This window comes from Ahaetulla prasina, chromosome 11 (genome assembly GCF_028640845.1).
Source record: "Ahaetulla prasina isolate Xishuangbanna chromosome 11, ASM2864084v1, whole genome shotgun sequence".
Taxonomy (NCBI): Eukaryota; Metazoa; Chordata; class Lepidosauria; order Squamata; family Colubridae; genus Ahaetulla; species Ahaetulla prasina.
In genome coordinates, this window is record NC_080549.1 from 17,930,529 (window position 1) to 17,947,221 (window position 16,693).

The following is a 16,693-nucleotide window of genomic DNA, read 5'->3' on the forward strand; positions in this document are numbered from 1 at the left end:
TTAACAAACTAGCTATTGGGAAGTTAGAAGATGAGGACTCTTCTTAGCCTTGACATCCGTAACTGAACAGCTTCACCGATTTATTTAATCTTGGGTTTATTGAATACATCAGAATTTACTGTAGTGTTGGAAGCAATATCCACCTGGTTCAGTTCCAAGCTGGGAGAAAGACACTGGAAACATGGAGGCTGATAGGAAAGATGGTTTAATGATAAAGCAGAACCACATTTGATTCTGGGCAGCTGACAAAAATGGAGTTGAGAGTTGGGTGGGGGGTGTTATTTGAATTCTGTATTTGAGCTTCCAGTGCCAGAACATGTCCTTTAATATTTTATTGGCTGTTGTCAGACTCCCATGGGGTCATGTAGGGATCATAGCTGGCTCTATAGGCAAAAGAGGAAATGGACATCCTAGGTGTTTGTCTCAGTCTGGATTGCTGTGGGGGGTGGTACAATATCTGAAATGCCCTTAGGAGATTGTGCAATGCAGTGAGCTTTGTGTCTTCTGCTAAATGGTAGTGGGTTAACCCTATTATGACCTGAAGGATAATCTCATCATCCTGGAGCTGAAGGTCTTTTGTTTTGTAGATAGGCTGGCCCAGTTTTTCTTAATGGGCACAAAATATCTGCGGGTGGGGTGGGTGGTGGGGGTGGGGTGGGGCGGCTATTAAGAAAGAGTGAGTCTGCTTCCTGCCTCTAAAAAAAAAGACGATTCTCCATTTCTCATTTAGGGAAATATAATATTCTGCCTTTTTAATATTCCTCGAAATATTTCATTCTTCTAGGAGGGGGGGCTTCTCGCAGTAGGCTATGGCTGGCTGGGGAAATTCTGGGAATTGAAGTCTACAAGTCTTTTTTTTTTTTTTTTGCATTTATATCCCGCCCTTCTCCGAAGACTCAGGGCGGCTTACACTATGTCAAGCAATAGTCTTCATCCATTTGTATATTATATACAAAGTCAACTTATTGCCCCCAACAATCTGGGTCCTCATTTTACCTACCTTATAAAGGATGGAAGGCTGAGTCAACCTTGGGCCTGGTGGGGCTTGAACCTGCAATATTGCAAGCAGTTGCTGTTAATAATAGGCTGCATTAGCCTGTTGCGCCACCAGAGGCCCATATTATTAAAATTAAAATTATTATTAAAATTATTAATATTAAAAGTTTCCAAGTTTGGAGATCCTTGGTCTAATGTATTATAGACTCTGGGCTAGAATGGAATGGAATGGAATGTAGAATGTAGAATGTAGAAGAGAATAGAATGTAGAATGTGAAATGGAATGGAATGGAATAGAATAGAACAGTACAGAACAGAACAGCATAGCATAGCATAGCATATGCACCAAGACAAATTCCTTGTGTGTCCAATCACACTTGGCCAATAAAAAAATTCTATTCTATTCTGTTCTGTTCGAGCTGAAAGGGACCTTGGAGGTCTTCTAGTCCAGCCCCCTGCTCAGGCAGGAGAATCTATACAAATCTATAGAGGGAGATATACCTCTTTTCCTCTTCTTCTGAATCTGCAGTTTGAATGGCGGATTTGTTTGCTTTTCAGCCACCAAAACCACCGCAAGCTCAGCCAAAGCCCGACCCCCATTTCCTAGGTCTGACGAATCAGGTTTGGTTCAGAGACCAACCCCACAGCCTCGCTCGAACCCGTGGTTAGTTTGGAGCTGAGCCAAAGCCGCTTTTTTCCCCAAAGCTGCTATTTCGTTGAAAATAAAACAAAAACAAAACTCTTCCGCCTGAAGGGGGCGCTCCTCTTGGCCCTTTCGCCTTGTTTGGGCTCGAAATGCGCACGCGCCCGGTCGCTCTCCTTTGTTTGTTTTGTTTTCCCTCCTCCTTCCCCCCCACCCTGGTTCGCGGAGGGAGGGGTGCGCGTGTGGAGGGGGGGGGGAAAGAGACCGAGCGCGTGCGCACTTCGAACCTCCAAACCCGGACGGGAGAAAAGACGAGGCGAAAGGCCCGCCTCTCCCTGTTCCCAGGGAACGGGCCCTCGCTGCGCGTGCGCATAAAGCTCACCCTGGCCCCTCTCTCCTTCCCTCTCTTTCTCTCTCTCTCATCGCTTCCGCCCGCAGGCTCCGCCCACCCAGCGAGGGAGGGGCCGCTGCGCAGTTCTCGGAGAGGCATCGACCGCGGCGGCTGGACTCGGCAGAAGCGGCAGCGGCCTCGCTGCGAAGGAGCGTTTCCCCTCACGAGCAGCCCTCACAGCCGCCGCGCCTCACGCCGCCATGGTGAAGATCGCGTTCCAGTCGCCCTTCGCCCACAAGGACGAGCCCAAGAAGGAGGCGGCCGAGGCGCTGGTGGCCGAGCAGGTGAGGAGAAAGAGGAAGAGAAGCCGCCACCGCCGCTGCTGAGGCGACGCCGCGACGCCATTTTGTGTCGGGGGCTTACCGGCAGCCCCCGGCGCTTTGTTCCCCCCCTCCCCTCGGGGCAAAATGGCGGCGGGGCACCCCAGACGCCGGGGGGGAGGGAGTGAGGGTGTGAGGGATGGGCTTTGTAGTCCTCCGCCGTGCGAGACGGTGGGGGGAATTGGGGGCTTTCCCTCCCCCCGCTCCCCGACGAGGATCTCGTCACTGGTTCGTTGTCCGAAACAACAATACACGGAGGAGGGAGGGAGGGAGAGAGGGGGGGGATTAAATGTATTTTAATTCGTTAAATTCCCCTCATGGGCGGTGCGGACGTTTGCATATAAGCGAATAAAATAAATGGGGTAAACGCGAGAAATAATAAGGCTCCTCAGGCTTTCCTCGCCCGGACCACCCTCGCCCCCCGCCCCCCCCACCAGCAAATAGGGCAGTGGTCTCCCTTGCCGGCTGGGAAGAAAAGCGGGTCGTGTGCACACGCCTGACTTCGACGCGCGTGCAGTTCTGGGACGTAACGTGTGGAACCGAAGGGTCGAACGCGCAACAAGGAATAAGAGCCGGGCCTGCGCGTATAAAACGGGATTCCCCGTTTGGAGTAAGTAGAATTAAAAGGCCTGCCGTTCGTTTGCACGGCCTGCAAAAAATGATTCTCCCATTGGGGGATTTGTGGAGGCTCATTCATGTCATTTTTAACTGGTATTTAACGAAAACCACTATGGCATCTCCCTCCCCCCCCCATAGGATTCTGTGCCTATTATGGGTGGATTTGTATTCTGCCTGCAGGATTTATTAAATTTTTTTATTAGTTTTTTTATTTTTTTATTTTCTTATGTACATATTGTAAATGTACATTCTCTTATCCATATATAATACATATTTTTTCTAAAGAAAGTACAAAAATAAAACACTTTAATTCTGTCTGGGGTTGCTCTTCTATGCTCTCTTCCCTTTCGTTTCACAACAAACCACCTTCTGCAGGATTTAGTGGGGGAAAAGGGAAGGTGGTACTGTGGTTAGATATTTATAATACACACAAAAAGCAGACTTCAGTGTTAGCATGATTAATCCCTGTTGGTGTGAGGAGAGTCACGGAGAAAGAGCCTTATAAATAGAAAGACATAAATATATTTTAGTTGGTAGGATAGACTTCCTCCTGCCTAATTTTTGAGGATCTCTCTCTTAATCCACCAGTGAACCTGCCCTGGTGGATGATGGGTGGTTGATCCTTCCAGGAAGAAGGCAGAGAAGGGCCTTTGGCTAGATGGGTGGCACATAAGTTTAATAAATAAAATGGGGGAAGAGACAGGAGTTGCAGGTGGAGTATTCGTAATTAGTTCTGGGTTGGGTTTTTTTTTATGCTGAGTGGTAGCAGTTCTGCCTTCTCTAGAGGTGGGGCCTAGAGGCATTTTGGGAGATATAAATTAGGCTTGAAAGTGGTGCATTATTTTGCATCATAACAGCTTCCCATTCCTTTCTAAATTAAAGTTCTTTTTTTTTTTAGTAAGCCATATAAAGGTAGGAAATAGGGTAACATGTTGCCTTGATCTGAAAATAAAGATATAAATCTAAAATAATGAATTTTATTGGGAGTCGGGTATTATTTTTTCTTACAAAAGGTTTTTTAAAAAAAAGCTTTAATCCTTTTCATGCTTACATAGAAGTAAGTTCCTGGTCTGAAAATAGAATGAGGATATTGTGGATTTCCTGGTTTGTAGCATTTCCTTAACAGCTTTTTAAGATCCTAGCAATTTCATTAATGATCTCTTCATTGTAACAGCCTTAACCACCTCAAATACTTCTAGATTATCCTTGTTCTTACTGTTTTGTAAAATGCTAGTTATTTGCATGAAAAAGATAAAAAAAAATTGCAATCAAATACTTTAGTTGACTCTATATGGGAATAACGTGATGTTTATATTTGTTTCAAAAGGTATTTTAGGAACTAATTGACCTATTAAAAATCATTTTTAAAAAGTCTATTAAAAAGTAAGTGATGGCAAGGCTGGGTTATGCTATAATCTCATTGAAGATATTAATTCTCCAGGTGGGAACTACTGAAATTAGTGGTTTCTATCTTGGCCTTAGCATGTTTAAATAAATTTGAAGGCCTATATCAAAACTTGCAATTTGCTTTGAAACCTTGGTAAGTTCTCCTTCAGAACTGATCCCACATGTTGAAGGATTTTGGGATGCATGCTGGTGGGGATTTTTGACCAAAATTGGAAGGAAGTTTGAAAGATTTTATAAGGCACATAACTAACAGCACAAAGAAAGCCTAATTCTGTTCTGCTTTCTGATGGGAGAGAAGATTAGGCAAACACACAGATTAGGCATTCTTTCTGCATGCACATGCAAAGTTCAGAACTGTCTAATCATGCATTTGGTTTGAACAGTTTAAGGAGTCTAAGATGTGCTTATTTTCAGTAGGCATGCTAGTGTGTATATATAAAATCTGCAAAATTATCTGATTTCCTGTATCTGGCTTCAAAACAACTCTTGAGTCATTCCAGTTTATAAAAAGTAAAAACTGTTTTGTTGACAGTGTACATGTTTGTGCCTGATTATGTTTGGAAGTTACTCAAAACATTATTTTCATGCTGCTTGTATATACAGGACAATTTCAGGCAGTTAAAAGCGCCTGATTTGTGACAAGCATTGATGGTTTGTGCCTAATGGCTGAGATCATATACTTACTTGATTGATATTACATACTGTTCTCTTTAAAAATGCCATGTAAAATGCTTCTACTGCCAAGTGCACAGAAATTGCTCTTCTCTGGAAAAGAATGGGTGCTTAAATTCCTTCATCTTGTCCAAATACATGCGTAAACCCATATAAGAAGTACAAATATGTTTTACCATTGGTCCATTTTTCAGAGTGCTGTTGCACACTAACCACATTCCACTAACTTGTAGGGTTCTGTTTAAGTTCAGGAAATTGTAAAGGTTGTGTAACATCAACTTTTAACTATTTAAAGAGGAAAAGTTGATTTTGTATATAAATATACAAATAGGATGAAGACTATTGCTAACATAGTGTAAGCCGCCCTGAGTCTTCGGAGAAGGGCGGGATATAAATGCGAATTTAAAAAAAAAAAAGGTCTAGGACAGCAATTTAGCAGTCAACAACTGGGTACCAAAATATAGGCTAGTGGGCTAAAGAACTGCATAGGGAGTAGTTATTTGTATTCACTCTGTGTATGTGTAGATTTTAGTGAACTGGTTTTATTTTCATTGTAATACTTCAGCTTATGCAAAGTAAAATCCCTGCACCAAAGAAACTGGGCCAATTTCATAGTGGATTATAGGATGTTTTAAATCCAGCCATAATATGCATAAAATTCACAATAAAGGGCAGTTTTGTTTTTTTTTGAGTCTCAGTCTTCATAAGTCCCATTATATGTAGCATGATTTTTGAAAAAGAATTCCAGTATTGATGATTGCCATGTAACAGTTTTAATGAAAAAAGATCATACTTTAATATCAGACTTATATGGGATTAGTTCTAACTTTACAGATCAGGGGTGTCAAACTTGATTTCATTGAGGGTCACATCAGGGTTGTGTTTGACCTCAGGGGACTGGGATGGGTGTGGTCAGCATGGCATCACTCGTGTTGTGGGGGAGGGGGCCTGTGGCGGCCGGAGTGCTCTGCCAGCGAAAACAGGTTTCCAAGCTCCATTTTCAGCTGGGATGGCCACCTGCATCCCGCTGCCAGAGAAAACAGAGCTTGGGAGGGTTGTGCCCTTTGTGAGCTCCGTTTTTGCTGGCAGAGGCACCATGTGCCAGTCCTTTGCTGTTTCCAGAGTGGCCCTGCAGGCCAGATCTAAGCACCCTGCAGGCCAGATCTGCCCCATGAGCCTTGCATTTGACACCCCTGTTATAGAACTTTAAATATACAATGGTGTTTCAGTGTTATAGATAGATCCATATTTTAAAATGGGGTCAACTTTTTTCAACTGGTGGGCCTCTTGGGGTATTTTTTTTTTTAATCCTTGATCAACTTGCCTATTTACAGAATCTGTTAAATCTCAATTTCAAAGCAGTATTTGTCAAAGTGCTGCAAGTATTTGAACACTTTTTTTTCAAGTTTTCTTTTATTCTTTTTCTGGGCAGAGGTGTGCTTTCCAAACAAAACAATGGTTGAATCTTCTCATCATTTTTTTTTCCGTTTCCTAAAAGTAAGGTATGTCTTGGAGATGAAGATGAAACTGGAAGTTGGGCCTCTGTTTTGCAGTAGGCAGATTTCCCATCTTAAAGTCATAAATTACTGCATGTAAAGTGGGATGGGCCAGGCATGTTGGCAGTGCCTAGAGAGGTATCTTCAAGCACAGTGATGCCTTTGGATTTTTTCGATTTTTTGTTGGCTGCACTAGTCTTAAGCTGAGTCCTTAAGCATGCTGTATACGAAGGCCAGCTCTGTGTACATACCAGGATTTCCCTTAGCAAAACACGATAAAGATCAAATGTTGCCTAACCCAGTGTAGTTTGATTAGACAGCCTTAGTTTCCTGTCTGGTGGCCAGGCAAGAGGCAACGTGGGTTATAGGGAGCCCTGTCAAACATCAGATAGGAAAGTTGCTTTATTTGTTACCACAGATGTTTCCTGTGCGCCTAATCTACTTTTGTATTAAATCAAATGACAACCTGCTGAGCCAAAATGTGCACGTAGTATCTCTTCTCTCCCTCCCCACCCCCAAATCTCCAATAACAATCAGGAGACCTGCTTTTCCAGTATGTTGCAATTCAATCTGAAGCTTCTGCAAGCGCAAAAGCATTGCTCTGGTTTATTTTAGCAATTTAGCAGTTGTGAGTTTTCATATAAATCACCAGTGGCAGCAATAGGACAGGGTTGGGTTCCAAGTAAACAGAGCTGCAGTTAAAGTATCATGGGGTTCAGTAAACTTCCGTTTTTCTCACCAGTGGCCAAAGTTGTTTTCTCTTAGTTGAACCTACTTCACAGCTATGTTGTTTTGGGTGGTGGTAAGAAAATGCTGTGCATTGATGAGTTTCTGAATAAAGAATAAGATACAGCTACTAAATAAATATTTGAAAACATTTCTTTAACATTTGAGACATAGGATATGGAAGTACCGGTATAAAGTAGTCCTCAACCTCTGACCATAATTTGGATAGGGATTTCCATCGCAAAACAATGCAGTCTTAAATCAGGATATCACAGGTCTTGACAATAGTAATCCCTTCATTCCCTATTAGGATAGTTAACAGAGAATTGTGGGTTAAGTGGGTACCTACCCCAATCCAAACCATTCTGGGCTTGGTTGCTCCCAGTCCTGATACTTAATAAGGCGAGGGTCTTGGATCCTCCAATTCCACCCTCCTATATCTCCCCTCCCCCCATGTTTGGCTGTCCTGCAGCCTGCCTTGAGGGACAGCAAGCATTCCAAGACCACGTAGTTTTGGGATTGCTTGCTGGGTGCCGGCCGGTGCCAACAACCATTTGTCCAGCTGCTTTCTCTCCCAGTTCCCTGCTCCGACCTGGTTCTGGCCTGAGGCCTTAACCACTGTGCCAATCTGGTTCTGATAATGTTTATAATACTGGATTTTCTAACTTCATAAAAAAAAGACTTTGCAGAAAAGTGAAAATTAAAAAGGTGTTAATCTTCAAATATTTATTGCGGGAATTTTGTTACAGGTCTTCAAATATACTTTCTGGAGCCTTTGTTCTATTTCATAGATCATCAGATACATAGCTAAGAGACTTTCAGATTGAATGATCCAAGTAATAGAATATTTCTGTAGGCAGGGATACTTAACTACCTTGAACTATGAAATGCTGTATTAGCATTTGTGTTAGTTGCTGATAAAGAAGTTTTGTTGGGAGTTTCTAGTGAAGTATAAAGAATTCTGTGTTTCTTGCTTACACAGATAGCTTTTATTTTTGTTTCATTCTAGGTCAGCGTTAATGGTTCCAGATAAGTTGCAACATGATTTTTTTTATGCCTGACCTTTGATTAGAGTGTGTGTGTTAGACAGTATCACATTTAAAGCAGCATTTTTAAAATATATATATATATATATTTCAGGATAGTCAGTTATCTGAATAAAATCACCTTCATACTTTATATTTTAGCCATATGGACTCTTCATGAGTTGTTCATAGTTGTAGAATACACATACATTTGTTTTAATACGGTAAATTCAAGTAAAATCTAGGCGTTTAATTTGTTGAAAATGGTCAAATAATTGCAATGGTTAGCATTGTTCATTGAAACACAAATCTCTGTCAGCAGCATATATTGGGTGCTAGAGAACTAGCTTTCTTTTTTTTTGCTTCATAGAACTGTTTTTTGTTGTTGGTAATTTGCAGTTCCTCTTTTAACCAGTTGCAAAAAAACCCCACATAATTACCAGGAATTCTAAAAATGTTTCCTCTTCACAGTCATCATGAACTTGTGCTGTAGGATGGATAGTTAAAGATAGGTAGAAACCAGACAGTAATTGTAGGGAATGGAATACTCTTCTGAACTAGAAACAACTATTTCTTGCCTCAAATTGCAACAAAGTATTCTAATGAAACTTAAATTTTTTTAAAGCCTGAGTAATCCTGGAGGATGAATAGAAATTCAACAACTTTTGAGATAATAACCTAATTGTCAAAAATTCATTCTAATTCTCACTAAGTGCCATAGTGAAAAATCTATAGTCTCTGATGGCAAAATCAGAGAAAAAGCATTTACATTATGTGACTTGGAAGCTGGATTTGTGAAGCATGAGAAATACAGTTTTTTTCTTTTGTTTTATCTTGTTTGCTTTGTTTTGCTTTATCTTGTCCTCTTCGAAGAAGACCTTTTACACCAGGTGGAATGTGAGTTGAATCTTATCTTTGTATTTGGGGCAAACACTGTAACCTTGAGCCAAAATCCTGTTGTGTCTCATGTTATCTTTTACTTGGGAGGGTAATGTCACCCTGTTGATTCAAGGGAAATAGTAATTTCATCTCTTAAGACAATAGAAAATTTAAAACAACTTTTTCTCTCTGTTTTCAAGGACCCAGAAGTTGCAACACACAACCGTGAAGGTTCCTCTGGAAGATGTCTGCTGACTCTTTTGGGACTTGCTTTCATTTTAGCTGGAGTAGTGGTTGGGGGAGCCTGCATTTACAAATACTTCATGCCAAAGGTATTGGAGACTTGATTATTTCTGAGTCTATTTCCCCAATTTTTAATTGCTTCAGTCTGACTGTAGGCAGCCTGTATTCAACAATATACATAGTAAGGATGGCAAGCTAGTCCTTGAAGATCTTCCAAAATAATCCACTTTTTACAATCTCCTGGAAGGAAATGAAGGAGCCATCTTGATCAAAGGGAATAAACTATTTCTTAGGAGCGGGATACCAATAAAAATGCCTCCTTTTGGGTGGTTGTTCCTTGATAAGAGATACTTAATGTTCATGTACTGTATATTGGAAGGTAGATTCTCCCCAAATAGGTGGTTCCAAAAGTAGCCAGTTCTGAGTCTCACAAGGCTTTATAGGTGATAACTCGTACCTTAAATGGCAGCAAAGAACATGCTATAACAAGTGTTCCATGCTGCAGTGTTATCCAGTGGTCAGCTGTATTCCATACCTGTTGAAATTTCTGGATCATCTTTAAGGATAGCTCCCTATAAAGCACAATGTTTTGTGTGACTAGTCACTTCCCCCATTTTATGTTCTCTGCATAAACAAATGGCTTGAGAAGGGGAAGTTTCCTTTGTGTTCCTCCTTCGTGTTTGGTGAGCCAAAAAAAGCTCACTTGTTAACATACTCCTGTCTTTTTCCAGATAGCGGTCAGTGTCCATCATGGCAGATCCCTCCTGTGGTCTTCCAGGATCCAGGAATAAGTTGATATGTGCAGAGGTTGTGGGGAAAATGGAATTAGGAGCACTTTCTTTGCCCATTCAGGGGAAACTGCTTCAGCAATTCCAGGACAGTTGAACTAAATTAATTCCTGCACCTTTAAATGAGTATTATAGCTGGCAATTTCTCTTTTTTTTAAAGAACAAAATGTTCCGTGGTCAAATGTGTTACGTGGGAGAAGACAATCAGAACCAGGCAGCGGAGCCATATTTCCTGCCCATCGCTGAAGAAGCTGATATCAGAGAAACAGATAACATTGCCATCATTGATGTACCTGTTCCAAAATTCTCTGACAGTGACCCAGCAGCGATTGTGCATGATTTTGACAGAGTGAGTCCTCCTTGTGGGTTCTTTTTATTCTTTGGTTAAAAGTTTTAATGAAGTCTTTTTAATATGTGATTGGGTTCTTTTGCGCTCCCCCCCCTTTTTTTTTTTAGGATTAAAGTCTGGTAGTCTCTCTCTCCCCCCTCCCCCCCCCAAATTTTCAAGTGTCAGCAACCTGTGTATGTTAAACGTAAAGTAATATTTATTAGTGCTCTCCGGGAGAAATCTCAAAGTAGGAGTCCTAATTGCACAAACAAATTCGAGGAAAAAATTGTATTGCCAAATGGAAGAGAAACAATTCCTTCTTCAAAGCAGAGGATTTTCTATTTCTTAAGGGAGGCTTTAATTGAACTGATGTCCCCCAATGAGTTTGGCCTGTAACTCCCATCATTTTTAATCATTGCTGGAACTGGTGGGTGAAGGTTGGGAACATGCCAAGTTGGGATAGCTGCCTTTGCCTATAGCATTGCCCATTGATACAAAGGCAGGGAAATGACCTTGGGGAAAGAACCTAGAAGCTGCTAGGAAAACACCAGGTGCAGAAGAATCATGCAGTAAGACCAGAAGGGGAGAATCTTACAGAGATCACCGTCAACTTCCCCAACTCCCTGCAGTATAATAGGGAGAAGAGGCAAGATGCAGAGATTCTCAAAACTTATTTTGTGGCCTGTCTCACTATAACATAGTTTTAGTCTTGTGGAATCTTGTTTCCTCATTCGGACTTCCTTTAAAGGGCTGACACCCCAGTTCTACATGCAGTTGGCTGGGAATAAGCACTTATTTCTGAAAGCACAGTTGCCATTCACAGAAATACACTGCACAGGCTTAGACATGCTTAGCACAGCCAATTAACCAGCAGGCCTTATATGGGACTGCTGCCTTATTATGTCTAAGCAGTAATCCTGTGAAATATTTATAGTCATTTCCAGTCAGTGTTAAGATAACTGCAAAGCAAAATTACAAGTTTGGAACCCTAGAAAAGATACGATTCTCTTCTTTATTTCCTTGTTTCTTGTAATTTAGTCGCTAGCATATTAGAAAGGCGGGTTAGTTTCAGTGCTTTTCATTATCTGAGAATGTTGCAAGCAGAAAAGATCCAGTATTGGCTTCCATTTTACCCTCTATTTTTAACCTGATTCTTTCTTGATCAGTCAGTTGCCTTGGATTTTCATATTGTGTAGGCTCTTGTTCAACAATTGGATCTTCTGATAATCCCGTACTTAAATACACCATCCCATACCATTAATGCAGCTTGTCCCTCCTGACACCTTGATGTATGTTGGATCTGCAGTTCTCACCTGGCTGTTTTACATAAAAGTGCTACTGATACAACGTAATTCTCTCCCCCTTAAACATGAATTTTAAGTCAAAGTTAATGTGATTTACAGAAAGTAAGTCTTCAACATTTCTCAGGAGTTTTATCATTTTCTTGGCTGGTGTTGGGTTTTAAAAATGAAATGTGTTTACAGATTGCTCCTTGTGAGAACAGCTTCCTATTGAGAACCTTGTTGCATTGAAAAAGAACAATTTGGGGATGTAGCATTATACTTCGAAGTTCATTATTTCTGTTTTCAAATCAATTATACTAATTTTCTGGCAGTAAAACACATATTACTCTTTTTACAAAGGGCTGGTTTGAAACAACTGGCAGAACTGAAAATCCATCCTCTGTTACTGGATTTTACTCTCTCCTTATATTCTTGTAGCTCCTGACAGCCTACCTTGATCTCCAGCTTGGTAATTGCTATGTGATTCCTCTGAACACCTCCATTGTTATGCCGCCACGGAACCTGATAGATCTTTTTGCAAAATTAGCGGTAGGTATCACTCAGATGGAGCATGGAGATATTCTTACTGCAGTGCACATCTGCATGGCGAAAGTTTAGAATAACCATGTTGCATCATTTCCAGAATTGCTGTAATGAAAGCTCACCAAACTTGTGACCTTTAAGATCCTGTGCAAGCTGATGAGTTGGCATTTTTAAATCATAAAAGCCTGAAGCATCTGAAGTTGTGGGCACTCACCAATTGCTAAGCATGCTTCCTTTAGAGCAGGGGTGTCCACCTAGCATCGTCATGTCCGGACCTTTCACTAAACCGGGCGGGGGCGGAGCCAGCAAGCGACGCATCCGTCCCATTTGGTACAAGTTTGACACCCCTGCTTTAGACCAGGGGTCTCCAACCTTGGTCCTTTTAAGACTTGTGGACTTCAACTCCCAGAGTCCGTCAGCCAGCAAAGCTTAAAGGGACCAAGGTTGGAGACCCCTGCTTTAGACTGTCCTCAATCCCCCACCATCTATAAAATGTTTAGTTGCCTTCAGATGTAACTACTCTTGGTTGAATAATCACAAATGTCTGTATTAAGAATGGTATTTCCCCCCCCACACACACAGACGGGTTCCTATTTGCCTCAGACTTACCTTGTTCGTGAGGAAATGGTTGTGACTGAAGAGATTGATAATGTGTCGGATCTGGGTGTCTTCATATATCAGCTCTGTGTAGGGAAGGAAACCTTCAGACTTCAGCGCAGAGAGAAGCTCATTGGTGAGTATTTTATTTTGAATTGTTACTGCATTTCAGGATATGAAAAAGAAACTAAGGGAAAATTGGCGAGATTTGAGAATCTGCTTTTGTATGATTTTCTATCTTAAGGCGGAAAGCTGCCATGGGAATAATAAAAGTTCAGTAAACAAGGGAGTTTGTTAAACAGAGGGATTTTCCACCAGGAATTACCCAGTAGGGCCCAGCTATTATTCCTGATGGGAATATCATGAGCCCTAAACTTTGAATTCAAACTTAGTTAACCCCAAATTCTGCTTTCTAGATGCAGTCAAGCCTTACAGAATAAAGAACCATTTCTATATCTTCAGTCAAGAGAGCAAATGTTCTCAGGACGTGAGGCTGCTCTAAGACTTAAGAAGCGGTGCCAGATAGATTAGCAGTGATTTCCTGGCTGATCCTTTTTTTGGGTATGGGATAGGGTGTGGTGAGAAGGAATGTAACTTGAGTTGGTTTCTTTAGTATTAGCTAATGAAATGAAGGGAAGGGCATGTTACATAATATGGAGCTCCCAATTTTATACCATCACTCGTGTCTTTTGCTGAGTATACGGAGAGTGCTACTTTTATACCATTCTGCACCTTCAGCTTATAAAGACTTTTAAACTAAGAGCAAAGTGTTTGATTGTGCTTTAAATATATTGACCTAGAGGTTTTTTTTAATATATTACCTGTGTAATCCTGCTTGCTCCTATTTTAAGTACTTTTATGTGGACATATGCATTCCAAACAGCTGAGGTGACTTACACAGCCACTTTACCCGTGTTGGCATATATTCATGCCCCAGATGGCTTCCCTAAATCCTTTCAGCATCTTTGCTGAGTACTTTAATCCATCCCCTTTTGAAAATTGGCACTTGCCTCTTGAAAGCTAATGTTTGAGAGTGGACTTAGGCTCACTGCAGAGTCACTCCTGTCAGCTAGAATTAGCAGGTCACAGTCAAGTCATTGTGAGTACTGAATAATAGCACCATACTTGCAGGATATGAAATAATGTAGAAGAACGATGGCCATATTTACAAGTTCATATTCATTCTTTTACTACAAGGGTCAGCAAGTAGGGGACTCTTCAGTGACTTCAAGTGCCATTTAAGGATCACCAATGATCCTTAATGCTTGTGATCACCAATGCTGTAGTAAAACAAAGTAGGGGAAAATTTGTAAAGTGTGATTTCTAGAATTCTTTCTACCCCATTTACCAGCAATGAAGAGGATACTTAATTCTTTTTCTTTCTGTGTGGTAAATTAATGTGTTCTCTGGGCATTTCTGCTTTCCCTTTCTACATTACATGTATATTGGGAAACAAGGGGCAGGCAGCATAGGATTTGCTTTTCAAACACATGACGGGGACTTTATTTTGTGGATCACCAAATTCTGAGTTGCATTGGAGGGATGTTTTTCTTTGCAGTTTCTGACCAGACCAGCTCTCTTTTTAAACTCCACTTTTGCTGGGCTTCTTCCTTTACCTCCAATTTGCTCCCATTCTGTTCTGTTTTGGGGGGAGTTAAACTACAGGCAGCATCTTGAGCCCCTTCTTGTGGCTTCTAACATTCCATTAAGATGGAAACAATAAAAAAGGTAATTGCCAGCTTGAAGAGCACACTTTGCATTCCATATTGCAATCTTAGCCCCACCAGTGTCCAAAGAATGATGTTTATGGTGATGACACTTTTAACAATAACTGAACATGGTTTTCGTGAGTTTTTTTCTTTCCTTCATTGACCTATAGCTCCAGTATGTATCTCTAAGCAATTACAGTCAGTTTTGATAACTCAGTGTTTTTTAAACTTAACTTTTAAAATGTATAGACTTCAGCTTCCAGAATTCCACAGCCTGCATGTTTGGGGAATCCATTCATGCTGGAAGACTGAACTTGAAACAACATCTTGTAGCCTATGGGGGGAAAAAATCTGTTCTCTGACCTGCTTCTGTTCCCTGAATAAATTGGCATTGTGTGTTTTTTCCCCCCTGTCTTTCTAGGCCTTCAAAAGCGTTCTGCTGAAAAGTGCCACATAATCCGACACTTTGAAAATGTGTTTATTGTTGAAACCAAGTTCTGTCAGCAATGAAAAGTACAGGGCGTAAAATGACAATCACGCATCTTCATTAAGGATCCAAGCTTTACACCTTCAGTTTCAAAATTAAATGTGCAGTGATAATCAAAAGCCTTATGTTTCCTTTCTGTGAATTGCTTAGATGAAAAGAAAAACCCTTTTAAATCCACAATAGGCTTTTCTTTGAAATTTGTGGTGCTGCTAATCTTTTCAGCTCCTTCAATTTTGAATAGTAACATTTTAAAATGGATTATCCTCTTAAAAACAGCTGTATGTCTGTTTTAGACTGAAGAAAATTGAAATCCAAATACCAGTTCCTCCTAAACATGTAATCAATTCATTACTTGACTCTTTCACAAAAACTAATACATTAATCTCTAGTTTGCACATTGGTTTCTAGGTTCATAAAATTGTTCTGCACTTGGTTTTCCATTAGCGGAAAAAAAAAGACATCAAAATTTTAAGGGTTTTATTTAAACTTCATTTGTGAAGCATGTAACTTTAACCTTGGTAATCATAAGCAGCTAACATTGCTTTTTTTCATTTTGTGCAATTACTGTATTAAATTTGTATGTATATTTGGAGCCTATCTTGAGCTGACCTTAACTACTTTTAATTCCTCCCTCCTGTTTGTTGTGATATTTAGTTGTATAGCCAAGCACATTTATTCTTAAAAGCTTTAACATTGGTATTTTGGGTTACTGGACCTACTTCTTAACATCTTAAATACAAAGATATGTGATTAACATTTTTATTAGGTCCAGTTTTCAGTGTTTCCATAGCTATAAAATTCCTATCTTGTGAAACGTCTAGAGCAGACTTTACGAGCAAGTTACCACTATTACTGCAGAGAACTTACCCTTGTTTGGGATTGTGGTCTGAGTTGGTAAAGGGATTTCTAGAGAGCTGCAAAATGAGTATTTTATAAGGGACTTTATATTTCACACAGATTGTGCAACCCTCTAATAAATGTTTCTCTTAAGATGATGGTAGTGGCTTCCATTTTGTTCTGACTGCGAAAAATTGGGGAAAGGGCTAAGACGCTGAGCTTGTCGATAGAAAGGTTGGCAGTTCAGCGGTTCGAATCCCTAATGTCACGTAACAGAGTGAGCTCCCATTCCTTGTCCTAGCTTCTGCCAACCTAGCAGTTCGAAAGCACGTAAAAAATGCAAGTAGAAAAATAGGGGCCACCTTTGGTGGGAAGGGAACAGTGTTCTGTGCGCCTTTGGTGTTTAGTCATGCCAGCCACATGACCACAGAGATGTCTTTGGACAGCGCTGGCTCTTAGACTTTGAAACAGATTAGCACTGCCCCCTAGAATCGGGAACGACTAACGTGTGTGAGGGGGAACCTTTACCTTTTTATGAACTCTTATAGCATTGGCATTAGTCTCGGATTTCTTTAGGATGCTTTCATGTACATTGACAATGTCAAGTTTCAACTTCAGTGCGAGTCCAGAGGCTGCTGAAAGGTGCACATTTTCTGTTCATTCCAGAGTTATGGCTTAGTTCTTTAGTGACAAAGTAGGTACTGA

General features: G+C 40.8%; 1 protein-coding gene across 2 annotated transcripts; it reads left to right on the forward strand.

The window, feature by feature from the left end:
* Nucleotides 1-2,108: 2,108 nt before the first annotated feature.
* ITM2A (integral membrane protein 2A) lies at nt 2,109-16,143 on the forward strand. Of its 2 annotated transcripts, XM_058196816.1 has the most exons (7): nt 2,109-2,314; nt 9,168-9,191; nt 9,374-9,505; nt 10,365-10,553; nt 12,254-12,364; nt 12,941-13,091; nt 15,086-16,143. In XM_058196816.1, the coding sequence occupies exons 1-7, from the start codon at nt 2,231-2,233 to the stop codon at nt 15,172-15,174; spliced, it is 780 nt and encodes a 259-aa protein (XP_058052799.1). In that variant the 5' UTR covers nt 2,109-2,230; the 3' UTR covers nt 15,175-16,143. The 2 variants fall into 2 exon arrangements, with proteins under 2 accessions (XP_058052799.1, XP_058052800.1); XM_058196817.1 differs by lacking the exon at nt 9,168-9,191.
* The last annotated feature ends 550 nt before the right edge of the window (nt 16,144-16,693 follow it).

Excerpts from the sequence above, each read along its gene's own strand:
- ITM2A (XM_058196816.1), top strand. The coding sequence starts at position 2,231 with ATGGTGAAGATCGCGTTCCAGTCGCCCTTCGCCCACAAGGACGAGCCC. Across the intron at positions 2,315-9,167 it reads AGGCGCTGGTGGCCGAGCAG|AAGACCTTTTACACCAGGTG; the intron begins GTGAGGAGAAAG and ends TCCTCTTCGAAG. Across the intron at positions 10,554-12,253 it reads TTGTGCATGATTTTGACAGA|CTCCTGACAGCCTACCTTGA; the intron begins GTGAGTCCTCCT and ends ATATTCTTGTAG.